We start from the raw sequence: 19,942 nt of genomic DNA on the forward strand, positions 1-19,942 counted from the left end.
CTCACTTTATTCAGTTTTTTTTTAAAGTATGAGACTTTCGTAGCAGAAATAATTCTTTGCAAAGTAGACATTTAAAAATGGTATTTTAAGATTAATTTAATGTTTATTTCATTAATTAACCAATATCAGTACTTTGATATATGTACAAAACTTTGAGGATCAGTGGACTACAATGAAAGTCCATTTAATTATTGCACATTTATTTTTGGAAATTGCTCGGGTGAGAAAGTACTAAATACATTTTATCACTTAACTGAATCAAATAATATTAATATTGATATTTAGTAGGACTTTAAAAGTTCTCAGAATTGTTCATAGTGCAGCAGTTTATAAATATTGCTGCTTGTGTGTGAATGCATGTGTCTGTTAATTTCTATATAAACTTTTGAATATAATGGTGTAATCTAAACTTCACAGTTTAACAGGAAAACAAAAAATAAGAACAATGTTAGTTAAATTATTAATGATAATATTCTTCTTCGAGGCTCCACGGGCAAAGATGAATCAGCAAAGATCCAGAAGATTCAGAGCATCAAAAGAAGGAATGGAGGGTGCAGAAGAAAAACAAAGAATTAGACAAGAAATTATTGAGAAAGGTAAATTGATAATCTAATTATCTAATCTAATCTATTTTCATTAATACCGTATATACTCGAGTATAAGCCGAGTTTTTTAGTCCCAAAAATGGGCTGAAAAACACAGCCTCGGCTTATATTCGGGTCATTGACAAAGTCACCACACGAGGGCGCCATTGCTTGAGCCAGAGCGAGGAGGCACCAGCTTTTGTCCCCTCTGGCACGCCGTAGTTCCTCTCCCTAGCTCCAGCTCAAGCAAAGAAGGCAGCCATTTGCAATGGTGAGTCGGATTAAAAAGGCCCCCTGCTGTCAGATTCTCCTCCCCCTCCTTTGAAAGGATTTAAACTGTTTAAAAAATGGTATTTTGTGGTAGTTGCTGTCCTTGCTTGGATAGGATCTAATAATGTGTTATGAGGCAGAGCTAGACAGGAATTCTTTTTCTATCTGTCTATCTTTCTATCTATCTATTTTTCTATCTATCTATCTATCTATCTATCTATCTATCTGTATCTATTTCTTTCTATCTATCTATCTATCTATCTATTTTTCTATCTGTCTGTCTATCTTTATATCTATCTGTCTGTCTGTCTATCTATCTATCTATCATCTATCTATCTATCTGTATCTATTTCTATCTATCTATTTTTCTATCTAACTATTTTTCTTTCTATCTATCTATCTATCTATCTGTATCTATTTCTATCTATCTATCTATCTATCTATCTATCTATCTATCTATCTATCTATCTATTTTTCTATCTGTCTGTCTATCTATCTTTCTATCTATATCTATCTATCTATCTATTTCTTTCTATCTATCTATCTATCTATCTATCTATCTATTTTTCTGTCTGTCTGTCTGTCTATCTATCTTTCTATCTATATCTATCTATCTATCTATTTCTATCTATCTATCTATCTATTTTTCTGTCTGTCTGTCTGTCTATCTTTCTATCTATATCTATCTATCTATCTATCTATCTATCTATCTATCTATCTATTTGGTTTTCTATGCTGATAACCTCACAGCAGCTAATGCTGAAGCTCTTCTTTGGATACACTTATTTGTTTGTTTGTTTGTTTATTTATTTATTTATTTAATTGGATTTGTATGCAATCCCTCTCCAAGGACTCAGGGTGGCTCACAGCATATATAAAAACAGAACAATAATGTAAATCCAATTAATGATGAGAAGGAATCCAGTTTTGAAGGATTTTAACTCTTAGGTTTTAGCTTTGTTCCTGATCGAGCTACTTTTTTTACTTTTTAATTTATTGTTAATATTGTTAATTTGTTTACCCTCTTTTAAATTTACAGAGCTAGTTTACTGGTTTTCTTTAAAATAAATATTCTAAAACATGTCTCAATTAATGTAATTTTATTGTTTTCCATTTTTATAAGTTACCAGTAGCCACTGCATTTTCTAACCTCGGCTTATACTCGGGTCAATACGTTTTCCCAGTTTTTGTGGCAAAAATTGGTGCCTCGGCTTATACTCGGGTCGGCTTATACTCGAGTATATACGGTAAGTAATTTGAAGAAGGGTTTCTTTCCTGCTTCTTATTGCCCTTACTTATTTTTGTATCTAATAAAGCAAAATAATCATGCAAATGCATGATTGATTGATTGATTGATTGATTAATTGAGTTGCACAGTTTCTACCTTATCTTTATTCACAAGATTTTGGTTAAATGAATTCTAATTTACACTTAAAATGCCATGACTGGAATCCTTTGACAACTAATCTTGAGAGAAGATCTACCAAATTGGATTAGAACCATTATGGTAGGTGGTTATCTTGTGAATTCCAGAATATAGTTATCAGTAAAATAAAATGCTATGGGTCAAAAACTAATGATATTAAATACATGTATAGCTTCTTCCATCTCATAATTTTGTCTGTTATATTAGTCTTATGTTCTGTTACATGTTTTTTTTAAAAGGTGGCTTTCTACCTCCAGAAGAAATTAAGGAAAGATTTGACAGCAATTGCATAACTCCAGTAAGTTGAACTACTATTATTTCCCAAACTGAGACTCGGCATAGCTTTGGTCACAGTTGATTGGTTGGTTAACTACTGCTTGGCTTTGGGCTTCTAACTGTCATTTCAGACTCTGATTACAGGTTAAGATCTAGCAATTATTTTTGCGAAGATTGTTGCCATTTGCAGAGGGTGAAAGTGCCACCTAAAATGCTACATTACAGAACTAATTAGGAAAAATCTTAAGAGTTCAGGATTCTACTTTGATTGTAGTATTACTGGTGTCAAATCTAAGTAGGAACTTGCAGCAAGACATAAATGGAAGAATAAAATGTCAAAAGATATATCTAAGTGCACATGCTGTTTTTTCTCTATCTCTCAATTGAATGTGCATAACATAACTAAAATTCTTATTATGTGTATTCCTTTCCTTTCCTTGCCATATGTTTCCTAAGAACAACATGAAAAGGCAAAATCATCCAAAAGAAAATAATACTTTTGAATATTCCCAAGTTTAACTTTGGGCTGGGTTTGTATGAGGAAAGAGGATGAAAAGAAGTTTTTCCATAACTCGGTTGCTAAAATAAGAACCTAATTTTTTACTCTTAAAACTCAAGTTAGCACAATGCCAGAAACATATGCCTTTGATTGATAATGTCATAACTTAATAACAGTGACATATCTTATCAATCTGGAAACAGGATTTTGTGGGACTCAGAGTATAAAAGGTAAGAGTATTCTAGACTAGCTCACCTTGCTGCATAATGGCATTATTATGGAAGAGAAAATGTTTGATTCATGAAATGGATTGAGAGAAGGCCATCTACAGCATCACACACACACACACAATGTAAACATAGTCATGGGTAGAAATAGATTATCTCAATTTAAAATCTCTGATATGCTGGAGACATATATGTCTCCCCATTTCAGGATAGCAATAAAATGATCACTTTGAAGCTATCTTATTAAAGGGGAAGAGGTGTGGCCCACGCCGCAGGTATCCACGCTGCCAGTAGACAAGAACCACCCTGTTGGGGTGGGGGGAAATGAGAGGTGCCTGCTGGTAAACTGGGGGCGGCAACCCCCCCAGGAACCCAGCTTTTCCCTTCGACCTGCAGCAAACAGAAGATGACATTAAGTATTGTCCAACTGCAGCAGCCACAAATGGCAGGATTAAATTAGAAAGATTGGAGTCAACTGGGAAGAAGATCCTAAAGCTAAGTGCTGGAGAGTATGAAGAAAACAAGCTGGTGAGTGATTTTGCTGAAAGGAAACATTAGAAAAATATTTTAACAGTTAAAGGGGAGGAGGGGGAAGAGGCTGGGTAGCAAATGGAGACCATGGATTAAAGATCCTTAAAAAGAACTAACTAATGCTTAAGGACTGAGGAGCTTTGCTTTAAAAGACCTGGTAGAGATACGAGAAATAGAGAAGATAATAAGTCGAGAATATTTTGGAAAGTAGAATTGAATCAAAAAATGGAAAAGACAGAATCGGAAGATTGAACGCAGAACCCCATCTTTTGGGCAGTCAATCAGGATGACTGTGAAATTTGCTTGTATTTAGCAGCTGGATGGTTTTTAAAATGGATGATTTGTGATCTTGAGAAATTGAGGTTAGTAACTTTTAAGGACTGGCAGCATACATGGAAAGGCTTTTGAACTACCGTAGGTGGAGACACTTTTTATTATAACTGAAGTTTGTTGAACTTTTGGATTGGAGGAATGTGGTCTCGTAGACATGAAGGAAATTAATTATGCGGAACTAGTTTGCTTTTTAAAGATCTGCTTGATGACTGGAGAAGAAGCTGGGGAATTGAAGTAAAGGAAGAGGTTAAGAATGAATTACAAGAGGGACAAAAAGTAGAAAAAGAAACAGGAGAGGAAAAAACAAATAATGAAAACATTGAGGTACACAGCAATGAAGAGGAAAAGAATACCGGAAATGAAATAAATATTAATACTGATGAATATATTGAAAATTACCACGATTATTGTTATTTTGATCATTATGACTATACTGATAACTATAATGATAAAAAAGAAAAAGATATCAAAAATGAATGTTTAAAAATGAAAAAGATATCAAAAATGCAATTAATAACAACCAAATAATGTATTTAAGAAGGGGTAAGGGGGGAAAGAGTAGCTATCAATATGAAAGTAAAAGAAAAAAGAAACTGAGGCAATGGGGATCGAGAAAATACATATAAAAAGGAAAGAGTCAAGAAATTAAAAGGAAACGTGATGGGTGTTGGAATGTTATAGAATTGCTCCATTATTATTATTATTATTATTATTATTAAATTAGACTTAATGGTGATAAAAAAATGAATCGTTTAGAATTTGTATACATAATTAATATAGTTACTGGTCAAGAGTTTTGTGTTTCTTTTGTATAGCACAACTATTCTATTCCCGGGCTTTCAGAGTGAAACCACTGATTAAAATCCAATAATTTCAACTTTAAATCACACTATTTATTGGAATACACAGCATTTTCTAAAAGGTAGTTGTTAAAAGGTTCAGGGAGTATTTTTTCTTGGGTGCGAAGTTATCAGATTAAGTTCTGGGGAAAACACCCGCTTCGGCTTAATGGCATTCCAAGAGATAACAAAGAGAATGCAGCATAGATGAGGGAAAAATCAGCTCACCAATTTCTAACAGTCATTCAGCATCTGGCAGAGTGTTTTTAACAAGGCAGGAATCAGGTTTCGGGGGGGGGGCAATCTTGGAGCACCCGAATTCTAACACAGCGTCCCTGAAGCGATGTTGAAACTCCACCCCAAATTTCCCCATATCCTTTGCTTTTATATTGGCTGAGAGTAGCATCAAACCCCTAAGAGGCAAAGCTGCAAGCTTATTTCCTTTTACTATACAAGTCCTGTTGTCTTCTCAGAAACCTCCGATATCTAGCATCTAAGATTGGATTATCCCCTGTAATGTCTTCTTCATCCTCCAACTGAGACCACTCCCCTATTGTTATATCAGCCCCCTCTAGTGGTTCCTCAGGTTCATCCTGGTCACTTTCTTCCTCACTCTTACTCTCTGCATCAACTGGCAACCCCACTGTCCCAGGATATCAGATGTCAGACTTTCTACTAAATCTGCACTTCTATTTCTACTAGTTTTTCTCATCATTCCTATCACCCATTTCCTCCCATGTTGACTGTATGACTGTAACTTGTTGCGTATATCCTAAGATTTTTATTAATATTGCTTCTTCATTGCTTATTTGACCCCTATGACAATCATTAAGTGTTGTATCACATGATTCTTGACAAATGTATATTTTATTTTATGTACGTTGAGAGCATATGCACCAAGACAAATTCCTTGTGTGTCCAATCACACTTGGCCAATAAAAATTCTATTCTATTCTATATCCAGAGGGGCCTGGCTCATTATCCTCAGAATCTGACATTACCAAAGGTGGTAATGGACCGCTCACAACAACAATATTGTATACTAGAGGGATGAATGATAATAATAATGCTAGAGTAATTTTTTTCTGTTTTGACTTAATAAATACTGAGGTAGAAGTTATCTCTACATAAGAGATTTGTTTAAAGAAAAAATTGAAAATTTATTATGTGAAAGTCTTTTGTGTAACAAAGTACTGTATATTGGAGGAAGGAATGGACAGTAGTGTTTGATTAATTTTTGATTTAATATCTGCTAAGGCAGAAATTACGCTTATATACAAGATCTGTTTAAATGGAAACTTCTTTATGTGGAAGTCTGACCAACTAATTGATCTGAAATAATATATGAATTTTGATCATTAATAAGAGTTGAAATGTATATGTATAATTAATACGAGTATGAGATATTATCATAAATTATAAGTCAAAATGTATTTCAGAGGCATTTAGTTAAGATAAAAGAAGGACAAGAAAAAAACAATGAGAAAAGACATTAAGGACGGGGAGGAAGCAATAGGCCTAAAGTTAAGAGACACATGAATTAATAATTATTTTGGAAAGTTAAGCCAACAACAGTTAAGTTGGAGTTAAAGTTTAGATTCAATTGATGGAGAACCCAGAAGACAAATCCTTTTTGGAGGTAGCTTTTTTTGGTGACATATACCTAGAAAAAAGAGTCTTATATAAGTAAATGTCACAATGATAAGAATTTTTGAAGAGCCACTGTTAGTTTAAAATTTGAGAATATACCATTGGTCTGCTGATTATGAGGTAGGTTAGGACAAAAAACACTGGGTAAGTTAAAAAAAGGTGGAAGAGGAAGTAGAAGGGGGAGGAAGAGAAGGTGTAGAGACAGAGTGGCAGTGAAGGATTTAGAAGGTAGGAGAAGGAGATTATATATATATATATATATATATATATATATATATATATATATATATATATATATATATATGTATATGTATACACACACACACACATACACACACACAGTATATATATATATAAGAGCAGAATAAGACAGATTTTTGAATTATTGATAAAAATGTATAACTATTTTAATAATTTAAGGCATATGTATATTATTTTGTACATTATGTAGAGGAGAAAAATAAAAAAATTGGGAGGTGGGATATCTTATTAAAGAAGACAGCAGCAAAGGACACAGTTAACAATGTTTTAAAGTCAAGTAATTTTAGTTTATGACAGTCATAAATTTTCCAGTGGCTTCTTTTTTCACCTTTCATGCTACCACAGCTGACATAATTGCAAATCTTTTTGATGCAACTTTTAAAATATAGATTTTACAACTAACCTAACTTTTGCTTCTTGCCATTCAGTGTTTTTCTTGCTCTTTTCTGCCATATGAAGCATATGAATTTTGCCTGTGGCAGAATACAAATTGGATATTGGAATTCTTGGTGTTTTTTGAACCTAGAAGATTTTTGTCCTTGATTGCAAGGTGTTGGTTGCTTCTTGCATAAGAAATAATTCTAGTAACTGAATGCTTAGATATATTTTTCTCCCATTTATTGGTCCTAGTAAAAGTATTGCTTTACCACTTTTGTTGGATCATGTTTTTTTCTATAATTTTCTTGTGGACCAAAATAGCCATCATTTTAAAAACTGAATATAGTTTTAGTCTTAGATTTCTCACAATAACCAAACTGGTGTTATGGCTAGATGAATATAATTTTATAGTTTACTATAAATGTTCTTGCAACTATTCTCTCTGCATTGTTGCATTCAATAAAAGCCTAGTGTATGTTCTGAAAAGGAGAGGATTACAATCATTTCTGATGGAAGAACAGCCCTTGTATATGTTCATGCATGTTCAGAGCTAACTAAGCTAATCTTACTATTTTCTAATGAATAAAAATTGTCTGTGTCTGTCATTTGTTCAACGATTTTAAAATAATCCTGCCAATTCAAGTAGAGTATATTAACACTATACCTCTAGGTTTGAGTGAGAATTAAGATCAATTTTGGTTTATGGCAAAAATGCCCACAACAGGTTTTGGCAGGTCACAGCAAGATTAATTTTTCTTTAAGACCCAGGGATTAAGAATATGCTTTCACAATTTCAGAAGCTTTGTTTTTTTGACCTACTCAGACTAGTGTATACTGTATTTGACAAATTCCTTGTGTATCCAGTCCCCCTTGACCAATAAAGAATTCTGTTCTATTTATTTTAAAAATTACCCAATTTGGTCTCTAAACATTATTTTATGTTCTTGTTATATAGGGAACAGAATTTATGGACAATCTTGCTAAATGTCTTCGTTATTATGTTGCTGATCGTTTAAATAATGATCCTGGATGGAAAAACTTAACGGCAAGTTTCACTCTCTTGACTGTAACTCCAGTGTATTTTCTAATGTAAATGAATTTTAGATAGGATAACTATTAAACTATTGTTGAGGAACTTTCCCCCCATGTAGGATGTGTAATTTGGTGGGAAATACATTTTATTAAGAATTTATCAAATGACATTTCAATCTACTAATAGAATGTCAATTTTTAAAAAATAATATCCAGGTTAAGAAGCATAGATATAAGTCTTAGGAATATGTAAATAATTGCCTTCATATATAATGTTTATTTTCAAACTATTATAAGTTTGTAATTAACTTTTTTGTTGAAAGTTGGAACTAAACTTACTTGACAAATTGTTAAATTTGTTGTTCCAAGGGTTTAGGTTGCCTTTAATGTCATTAATAAATATATAATGTAACATACCATAACACATTTTATGATTTTAACCCACTTAGATGAGTGGCCAATAAAATTAATAAATTAAAAATATGAAATTTTTCACATTGACCAGAAAGAAAAGCTTGTGAACTTAGTGTCTTTAAAAAACCTTTATAAGGGTCTCCCACAGTTGTAAGCAAAATAATTAATTTCTTCATCTCCTGAAACCCGCAGAAGACTGCTGTCCTGCAGTCTCTTCATGAGGAGGAGCCATCTGGTGCACATGAGTCTCTCCTATCTTTTCTTTATCTAGGGAGGCACCAAAGAAGGAGTCACTGGTTATTCAGTCTTTCTTGTGGGCATTAGCTCTGCTTTCACTGAGATATCTCCAATTTTTCATTCCTCCCTTGGAGGTTCTAGTTCTGTGTATATCTGAGGTGATTTGTATTTCTGAGAATGTAAAGAACAGTGTTCTTCCAATTTTTATTTTTTTTAATTACTCAAGGCACCAAAGGTTTAGAAGATATTGTGCCAGATATACATTAGTACTAATTTCCATGCTGATATTATGTACAGTATTGAGTATTTCCATTTATATCTTATGTTGCTTTGTTTTGTTATTGATAGGTTATTTTATCTGATGCAAGTGCTCCAGGTGAGGGTGAACACAAAATAATGGATTACATCCGAAGGCAAAGAGGTAGGGATATTATGCTTTTTACAGGAGAATATGCAGTTTATTAGGATTAGTAGGATAATTCTGAACTGTTTGAATTAATGTATTACTGTTTTATACAATATAATTTGTCAAAATACTCATTGAACATGTGCAGAGCAATAGATTTCATGTGATTGTAGTAATAATTTAGTAGATGCATTGTCAGGTTCCAAGTAATACATCCATCACAAATCACATTTCCTTTTGTTAAAGAATAAATTTATTTAGATACACCATTTTGGCACAAACTGGTGAAAAGCCAGGACTAAAGTTCCCGGGCTTTGCACCCCACTATAAATAAAGGTTTCTTATATTTCCAAAACAATATGTCACACTGTCCAACCGGGATCAGAGCTGGTTGCTTGGCGACTTCACTCCTGCGATCAGTCGGCCAATGGGATGTAGCTGACTCATCAACCAACTATGTTGTTTTGGCTGTAGATTCCATCTACCTCAGCTCTCCCCCCTTCCATTTCCAACTGTATCAAACTGAATTCATGTTAGCATAGAGTACAAACAATCTCACAACCCAATCAAATTCAAGGTTGGTATGTACAACTTAAACAAAGATATAGAATCTAAATTTAAAAATACAAAAATAAGCTTGGCGTTCTTGATATTAGTCCATATAGCAACTTAAATTGTGTGCCTCAGTTACCTAAAGGACGAAGGTCATCCTAGCTTCCTAGGTAAAACAAGAATGCATCTAGTTTTTTCAAGATTGCATTTTCTTTGTTGCCATTCTTGTTTCTTCAGGGTTCAGAGATGCATTTATTAATACTACAGTATCTTTTAAAATAGTTAAATAGAGACTCAACAATTTTTTGTTATGTTATGTCTGTGAAATATCAGAATTCTGTAATGACACAATGTCCTTTTGTTTTAGCCCAGCCAAACCATGATCCAAATACTCACCACTGTTTATGTGGTGCTGATGGTAAGTCTATCTCTAGGCTTTTCTGTATTAGTAATAAAAGAAAACTGTGTGGAGAATGTTTGTTAATCAGTTTGGTGCATGGTATCATTTTAAATAAAAGTACATTTGTCTGAGAAATATTAAACTATCAATTATATTATGTAATTTCAGATGAACCACCTTATTACATTTTCTTCCTGTACTTTCTCAGTACATGGCTTCCCTTCATTTTCTACTTACTACACATCCTTCTGAGTGTATTTAATTCTAATAATAATTTGCTAATTCTGGTAAACTGGGCATGACAGTTGGGAAGTTGGAAAAGTTGGGAACCTGCATCCTATGGCTGTGGTGGTTAACCTATGGCACACATGCTACAGGTGGCACGAACAGCCTTCTCTGTGGGCACGGCAACTGTCGCCCCAGCTGAGCCCCACGCCCCATTTTGGGCCTGGAAAGCTGCCTACACCAACCTGGAAGCCAAAAATGGGCGAGGGGAGACAGCGTACATGTGTTGCGGGTGCATGCGCATGTGTGGGAGGGGTATGTGTGAGGATGCTCACATTGAATTTTGAAAGAGTATGTATGCACCCTCCCGCACTGCACCCCACTTTGGGCCTGGAAGGCCTCCTGCACCAAACTGGAAGCCAAAACAAGGCATGGGATGCTACAAGAAGAAAGATGGGAAGTTCGCAGTACAATAGCTGGCTCGAGACCTTCTCTGCAAGTGTTGTATCTGCAAACGTAACACTTTACCAATGTTAATTGGGTACATGTGTGCATGTTTACATCCAATTTCATCAAACTCCATGATGGTCGAACTGGAATGACCCTATGTTTAGTTGCTCCAAAGCTTTGGTGGCTTATCAGCACTGAGCCTTTATTCTTGTTTCTTTTGTAGCTGATCTTATTATGCTTGGATTAGCTACTCATGAACCAAATTTTACTATAATCAGAGAAGAATTTAAGCCTAATAAACCTAAACCATGTGGTCTTTGTAATCAATTTGGACATGAAATTAAGGACTGTCAAGGCCTACCAAGGGAAAAACAAGGGGAGGTAAGTTGAATTTACTTAACTTCTTTTCATTACCATTGGTGTGCTATTCTAAATGAAAGGTTGAGAACTGCTTTATACAGTTTCTTGCTTAACCATGATGCTTACCTTTGATAAATAGTTGTTTTATCTTACATATCTTTATCTGCGGAGAGGGGCGGCATACAAATCTAATTAATAATAATAATAATAATAATAATAATAATAATAATAATAATAATAATAATAATATCATCATGGAATAGCAGCATTTGTAACAAAAGAAATACATAGAAGTATTTATTATCTTGGGTTATGATGGGATTCATTTAATTTAATAACCTTTGCTTGAACATCTGAATCCCCTCTTTGAGAGAGATTAGCTGTTTAGAAATATGAAAAATAAATAAATCTACTTCAAGCAATAAATTTGATTCATTTTGGGGGCAGGAAAGCTCCATTTGAAACCAGGGTTTGAAGATAATGTATGAGTTGTAGTTTGCTACAATGATTCAGTTGTTACTATTTTTCCAATTTTGTCTGAATCCAGCATTGGTGACTAATTTTTAGTTTCTTCCTGTGCTCCAGCAAACTCTCATAGGCAATTTCTTGCCTGCACATGGTTTGACTTCATCGTTCACTCTTTCATGCCATCCTCTTTTTGTTTTGACCAAATTATTTAGGACTATTGCCACTGTTTTGTTAGAAGAGGGGCCTAGTTATATTTTCATAATATTTCAAGGATTACAAGTACCGTATATACTCGAGTATAAGCCGAGTTTTTTAGCCCCAAAAATGGGCTGAAAAACACAGCCTCGGCTTATACTCGGGTCATTGACAAAGTCACCACACGAGGGCGACATTGCTTGAGCCAGAGCGAGGAGGCACCAGCTTTTGTTCCCTCTGGCACGCCGTAGTTCCTCTCCCTAGCTCAAAGAAGGCAGCCATTTGCAATGGTGAGTCGGATTAAAAAGGCCCCCTGCTGTCAGATTCTCCTCCCCCTCCTTTGAAAGGATTTAAACTGTTTAAAAAATGGTATTTTGTGGTAGTTGCTGTCCTTGCTTGGATAGGATCTAATAATGTGTTATGAGGCAGAGCTAGACAGGAATTCTTTTTCTATCTGTCTATCTTTCTATCTATCTATTTTTCTATCTATCTATTTTTCTATCTATCTATCTATCTATCTATCTGTATCTATTTCTTTCTATCTATCTATCTATCTATCTATCTATCTATCTATTTTTCTATCTGTCTGTCTATCTTTATATCTATCTGTCTGTCTATCTATCTATCTATCTATCATCTATCTATCTATCTATCTATCCTATCTATTTTTCTGTCTGTCTGTGTCTATCTTTCTATCTATATCTATCTATCTATCTATCTATCTATCTATCTATTTGGTTTTCTATGCTGATAACCTCACAGCAGCTAATGCTGAAGCTCTTCTTTGGATACACTTATTTGTTTGTTTGTTTGTTTGTTTATTTAATTGGATTTGTATGCAATCCCTCTCCAAGGACTCAGGGTGGCTCACAGCATATATAAAAACAGAACAATAATGTAAATCCAAGTAATGATGAGAAGGAATCCAGTTTTGAAGGATTTTAACTCTTAGGTTTTAGCTTTGTTCCTGATCGAGCTACTTTTTTTACTTTTTAATTTATTGTTAATATTGTTAATTTGTTTACCCTCTTTTAAATTTACAGAGCTAGTTTACTGGTTTTCTTTAAAATAAATATTCTAAAACATGTCTCAATTAATGTAATTTTATTGTTTTCCATTTTTATAAGTTACCAGTAGCCACTGCATTTTCTAACCTCGGCTTATACTCGGGTCAATACGTTTTCCTAGTTTTTGTGGCAAAAATTGGTGCCTCGGCTTATACTCGGGTCGGCTTATACTCGAGTATATACGGTAAATAATAACTTTAATCCAAAGGTATAGAACTTTTAGAATATCTGAAGCAATGGAAAATATATCTTTCCACATTTTTTGCCATTTTGCAAAACTGGAATTAGAGGGAACATTGGACATAAATGAAATAAATTTAATGTTGGTCTGAAAATACAGTTCATTCAGACCATTATTATGCATCTATTGAATGTCTATTAAATATTTTTAATTTTTACTACCCACCCACCCCCCGCAAAAAAAGTTGTTCTCCAGAAATATGGCATCTCTTCATTTTTAATGTTTAGGAGCGCGATCATAAAAATATTCTGCATTAGGTAACAAACATTTTTTTCTTTATAATGTATTCTCCATCAATGCACAGTTTAGCTACCATAAAAATGAACAATAAAAATCAAACAATAATTAAATCTATGCAAAAGTAATAAAATCAATATGCAGTATAAGATATTTGCAGAGGAAATGATGAAACAAAAATATATGTACTGTAGATATCGTCTTCTCTAACAGATACAGAAATATCTGATTTTCAGGGAATGAGGGGAAAATTGGAGAGAGAACAACCAAGGTTCATAGCATGTCACTTACTACATTAAATTACATTCAGTCATGTTTGTTTAATCTGAAGTTCTATCATTATTAACAGTTCTTAATTCAAACTGAGTATTGGGCTATATTTCATAATTACACCCCACCCGTTTTTTTTAAAAAAAAAACCAGGTGAGTAGAGAAATAAAAGCCTTTTTAGGGAAGAGGGATTTTTTTCTTAATTCATGTGCTGTCACACCTTCAGTCTGACAAATAGATCTGTTTTTTATGTCAACATAATAAAAAACGAGAAACTATCGAAGGGAATAGGAAAGACTGATTTTGGTCCCACTCTTTTCATCATGAGGAAGAACTATCTTTGCATAAATGCAAAACATTCATAAATATGATGAGACCTGAATAGACAAAGGGCGGATCAGTATTAGAAGACAATTTGTCTACCAATAGTCCTCAACTTACAATCATTCTTTTAGCCAGAGTTTGAAGTTAAAATGGCACTGGGAAAAAGGAGGCTGATAATTGGTCCTTCCCCTTAACCATCTCAGCATCCTCACAGTCTTTGGGCACTTGACAACCAGCATGTATGGTTGTGGTGTCTTGGGGTCATGTAATTGTGATTTGCAACCTTCCCAGTGGGAGTAAATTAAGGGGGAGCTAGATTCAATTTATAACCATGTAATTCATGCTGCAGTAATTAACCATGGCAAAAAAATTCATAAAATCTAGTGTGGCTCACTTAACCGTCCTGCTTAGCAACAGAAGTTCTAGTTCCAATTGTGCTTTTAAGTTGAGGACTACCTATATTCCTAAACACATTTACTTTAAGAATACATTTTGTTGAACAGAGAAGGATTTTTTTGAAATAAATTTTTACTGGTTTTTTAAAAAAAGATTTCACTTAAATTTAAACACAATCCCAAACTCATTTCCTGAATGATAATTAATTTAAAGGAATTTTTATTAGGTTTACTTTAGGGCAATACTGTCAAGACACACTGTTTTAAAATGAATCTTAGTGTAAATGGTATGTCATTTTTCCTCTTTGCAGCACGATCAGTTTGCAGATTGTCCTCCTGGGATGGAACAAGAATTTATATTTATTCGCTTATGTGTTTTGAGAGAAGTAAGTAATATTGGGATATATTTTGAACAAAGACGGCTAGGCTGTACAATGGGTCTCAAGATCCATAGCATACACTGAGATACTTCTAAGTAAACATGCACAGAGGTGTTATGCAGCAGTCAGCAAACAGGGTTGCCATGGTAGCCAAGAATTTAATTTCTGACAGTCAGCTAAGAGAAGCCAGATGTCTTGGCCTTCTTGTTTTTGTTCATTGTCAGCAGCTAAAGGTGCCTATAAGGCAAGATGCTCCTGTGTCAGGAGGAAATGACCAATTACTTGAATTCTACTAAAGGGAAAGGTTAACTGAACACTTCCTTGTAAGGACAGTTGGTGGGAAGCTGAGAGAACTTGAGAGCCGTATGAGAAGGGAAGCATTTGACCGCTCAACAGAGTAAGGGACAAAAAAGGGAAAAAGAGAAGCAGCTGTTAATTTACATTATTTGTTCATACAGTGTAACTGTATGAACCCATGATCATCTGAGTGACAACAGATGGTATAATAATAACAGTCCACACTTGAGATACCATGTGTATATGTGTGTACACCTCAGTTTTTAACATTGATGACTGCCTGAAAAAATCCCTGCAATTTTCTTGGAAACAGTTTGGAATTGGTTTGCTACTGCCTTCTTCCAAACCTGAGAGAAAGGCTCAAGGTCATCCAGATTGCTTTGTGTTTAAAGCAAGATTAGAACTCATTCATAGTCTTACAGTTTCTAGCCTGATACCTGAAACCCAACAGCAAACTGGTTCTGTTTAACATATTGTGTTTGGGGGGGGTGTGAGAGAGAGAGAGAGACAAACAGACAGACAGAAAGACATAGAGAGAGAGATGTTACCATCACTACTGTGTAAACTGGTTAAGCTTGTAATGTTGGGGTTATGACAGTAAAATTTTCAATTATACTTATTTTATAGAATAAAAGGAAAAAAATCATGCAACTTTTCATCCAATAAATCCAGTTCTGCCACAGTTGATTTAACTTTAATCCTCTTTCATAGTAGCCCTTTTATATCTCTTAGATCTGGCCTGCTGCTGTCTGTGCATTGGCTTTGGCTCCCTAAGCCTTCCATTTGCTAGCTCCTGCATCTTCCTCATTCTGATTCTTTACAGGTTGTCCTCAACCTACAACCGCAATATGGACTGGAGGTTTTGTTGCTAAACAATGTGGTTGTAAAGTGCAATGTCATGTAATCACATTGCTTAGTACTGGCACTCTCTATTGCTATCGTTAAAGCAAATGCCACCAGTCATCAACTGAGGAACTACCCCAGTCCAATCCATTCTGGGTTTGATCTATCCTAGCCTCAAACATCAGGAAAGTAAGGGAATACTTCCTACTGCCTATGTTGCCTATCTCCCCACTATCTCACTTTTGATCACCTTGCACCCTGTCTTCTGGGGTGGCCAGGAGCCCCAGACCTGTGCAACTCTGGTGCTGTTTTCCACATTGTATTTCAGGGACTTCTTGGAGTGCCGTGACCTTAGAGTCAGAGAAAGCCCCAGAACCACAGTGCAAAGCCATAGTTGTCCCTAGAAGCCTCAGCCAGAGCACACTGGCCCAACAGGACAATGCAAAATTGTAGCATCTGGGAAGCCCCTAAAGTGCCGGAAGCCCCAGGCACCCAAGCCCAGAACTAGCTCCAATTGCCTTTGCCAGTCTACACTCCAATGAACCCTTGTGCTTCATTGCCTCAGCTAACTTTTGCCTTTCTTCTTCCATTGCTGACCTGCTCACCATGGCCCTTTGAGAAGCAGCTCCTGGCCATATGTGGCCTTCTTTCCCAGGTGTCCTGAGGAAATTGTTGTGCATGATCTTGGGAAGAAAACAAAGAGATAGTAAAGGTCAGCTAGGGTGACAGGCACTGCTGAGCTGCGGGGGTGGGGGGAAGAGACAGAAAGAGCAGAGATGAGGGAGAGATGGGTAGCAGAAGCATTGCTGCATTTGTAAGAGTGGATGGGTGGCCAAGCACCAGAGTTTTGACTATCTTAGAGTAGGTAGGCAATGCATCAGCCATAAATTTGGGGAATAATCATACATCCCTTTGTTCAGTATCACCATAACCTCAATTGTTCACTGAATAAATAGTTGTAAGTTATGAATTATCTGAACCTTGAAAGATAAACATGTTCACTCCCAAATCTTTTTTTGTCTGTAAAGGTGCATACAATAGTGAAAAAAGAAATGTCTAGAATGGACATTTTTTGTAGAATGGAAATGCTGCTTAATATTCTTTTCCTAGCCTTTTTTAGGCCACTTGTTGGAAACAAATGCTGGCTGGACAGTGTTGTAGTGTAAATGAAGCCTGAAAGGATGAGTGCAAAAAATAAATAAGCCCTACACTACTAAGAGAAATAGTTGGGAAATGGGGATATATTAAATATGCAAAATTATTAGAGGGAAATTGATTTGTACTAAATATTTGCCAGTGAAGGAGACCTAGAGAGATTCAGGCTGATGGGAAACATGATTGTTTGTGCTTCTAGCCTTCTGCTTAAGAGATGGACTGCGCTTGCTTGATGAAAAGGAAAAGACGTTCTGACATTTGAATTCTGTTAATGCTTGAGAAAATGCTTGATTTTGTGTCTTTCTCACTCACTCTCTTTAAAAAAATTCTAGTATTTGGAAAGAGAGCTAACAATGGCCAGCTTGCCTTTTACTTTTGATGTTGAAAGAAGCATCGATGACTGGGTTTTCATGTGTTTCTTTGTGGGAAATGATTTTCTCCCTCATTTACCCTCATTAGAGATCAGGTAAGAGAAACAGCTTTATATCTAGAAACACTTAAATGTTGTTAGGTATTGATTATTGCACTTAAAAGAAACAAAGTTTGGGCTTATTAATTAGTCTTGCTTTTTAGATTTGCAAGTTCTTGTGTAATGGAGAGTGCTATTTGAGAAACACAAGCCCAAAGATCTCTTGGGTTTCAGTTCACTCATTTGGATCTAGCTGATAATAGAATTGCTGTTCCAAATCCAGTGAACTTTATACAGCTTTGAAAAGCATGAGTTTCAAATATCTTGCTATTTTGTTTTGCTTAATTATGGTGCATGATATCGCTAGCTTTTTTTTGAGACTGTGCTCACTATTTCTCACTATTTCTTTAGTCATTTGTGCAGGCTTGTTGGCTTTTTGTCTTGTACATAGGGGATTTAAAGAGCCTCATGGATAAATTAAATATTTTTCCATGTTCCTATCTTTTCTAAATTAAGTAAATATTGTAGAAATAGGGAATGGCAGTCAATAGTAACTTCACATATTAATAGTTAAATACTGGTTTAAACTCTGCTAAATTTAGTGTTTTATAAGCATATATCTTCATATACAGTAGAATTTTTCTTTGCTCTCCTCACTCCATGCCCCAAATCTGTTTCCAAAATCTCCCAACCCTACAGAGTAGATTTATAGATTGTAGCATGGCAAAGGGAGGGAGGAAGGATTTGTTCTGCCAATAGATGTCGTACCATCACTAGGATAACAATTTGAATATAGCCCTTACAATGAGACCATCCAAGAAATGAATGAAATGGTTTTATTCTTTTATTGCAGGGAAGGAGCAATTGATCGCCTGGTGAACATATATAAAAATGTTGTGCACAAAACTGGAGTAAGTGATTCCTCCAAACACTTCATGTAGTAACATAAAAAGGAGAAAGGTTACTTATAATTGTTTTCTACAATTTACAGGGTTATCTTACCGAGAATGGTTATGTCAACTTGGAGAGAGTACAGATGATAATGTTGGCTGTTGGAGAAGTTGAAGATAGCATTTTTAAGAAGCGGAAAGATGATGAGGTGAAAGGGCTATTATGAAATTGTTGGTGTGCTTTTCTTTAACAATGTTTTTTTTAATGAATACATATGGTTATTCCATTCTCTGCTACAAATAGTTCTTGACTTATGACTGCTCATTTAACAGTGCTTCAAAGTTACAACATCTTAGGAAAACATGGCTTACAACTATATTTCATCATGTGTTTGCAATTTGTGTACATGTCAACCAGCTCTTATTTAACAACCAGTTGCAATGTCTCATTGCTATATGACTGCAATTTGTGTACATCTTTGCTCATTTCTAGCACACACAAAAACAACCATTGAAAAATCTGGTTTCATAGGGATTCACTTAAGAACCACCGTAAAAATGTCATAGAATCACATCCAACTTGACTTACAATCACACTTTGCAATGGAAATCCTGACCTCAGTTGTGGTTGTAAATCAAGAGGAAATGAGTTTGCCTTAGTAAGCTATCAATGAATTTGTATTGAATTCAACATTTTGTTTTTATATTAGTTTTGATTAACATCAATTGAGGATTTTAAGGAAAAACATTCAGAAAGCAGGTTGGTTAGTTAGGAAAAAAATATATGTAAAATTTATCTGTGTGCATACAGCTTCCTTTATGACCAATTTTTGCTAATTTTTCTAGTTTTTGTGTAAGGAATATGCTAAAACCTCTGGCTGATATAATATACCAAACATATATACTGTATGTAGTTTGTTTACTACATCCAGAGAAGATTTGAATATGACCCACTTTGTTAAATCTGCGAATTAAATAATTGACATTTTATGTATATGTACTTTAATAGGATTCTGTAGTTTAATAGGAGTCTGGATTAGTTTAGAAGAGCAACTTACTTTGAAGCAGGAAAAAGAATCTGCAATATGTTTTTTTAGCAAGAATAAATTATACATACATACATACATACATACATGAATTTTTTAGTTTCCTAATAAATGCTAATGTACATTTTCCATACATTATGATGCATACAGGAAAATTTCAGAAGAAGGCAAAAAGAAAAAAGAAAAAGAATGAAGGTAAATATAAATCTCCTACTCCTAATTATTTATAACATCTTTATAAAACAATGGAACTATTTAGTAGCAGCTACCCTAGTATAGAGAAAGGAAATGTCTTAAAAGTCATATTAGGAATACGAAGAGAATGTTGTAGCAGTTTTTCAAGGCTGAAATGCACTTCTTGACACTTCTACCTAA

At 34.7% G+C, this 19,942-nt stretch overlaps 1 protein-coding gene across 1 annotated transcript in view; it reads left to right on the forward strand.

Annotated features, from left to right (window-relative positions):
* Positions 1–19,942, forward strand: part of XRN2 (5'-3' exoribonuclease 2) — an 89,540-nt gene that overhangs the window by 16,177 nt on the left and 53,421 nt on the right. The window contains exons 4-14 of the mRNA XM_070747007.1: positions 485–596; positions 2,520–2,578; positions 8,230–8,319; positions 9,306–9,378; positions 10,283–10,333; positions 11,214–11,371; positions 14,859–14,933; positions 17,555–17,688; positions 18,485–18,542; positions 18,623–18,730; positions 19,718–19,762. Coding sequence (XP_070603108.1) covers positions 485–596; positions 2,520–2,578; positions 8,230–8,319; positions 9,306–9,378; positions 10,283–10,333; positions 11,214–11,371; positions 14,859–14,933; positions 17,555–17,688; positions 18,485–18,542; positions 18,623–18,730; positions 19,718–19,762 — 963 coding nt within the window. The remainder of the gene's footprint in view (positions 1–484; positions 597–2,519; positions 2,579–8,229; positions 8,320–9,305; positions 9,379–10,282; positions 10,334–11,213; positions 11,372–14,858; positions 14,934–17,554; positions 17,689–18,484; positions 18,543–18,622; positions 18,731–19,717; positions 19,763–19,942) is intronic.

The sequence above is a fragment of the Erythrolamprus reginae genome, chromosome 3 (genome assembly GCF_031021105.1).
Source record: "Erythrolamprus reginae isolate rEryReg1 chromosome 3, rEryReg1.hap1, whole genome shotgun sequence".
NCBI lineage: Eukaryota > Metazoa > Chordata > Lepidosauria > Squamata > Dipsadidae > Erythrolamprus > Erythrolamprus reginae.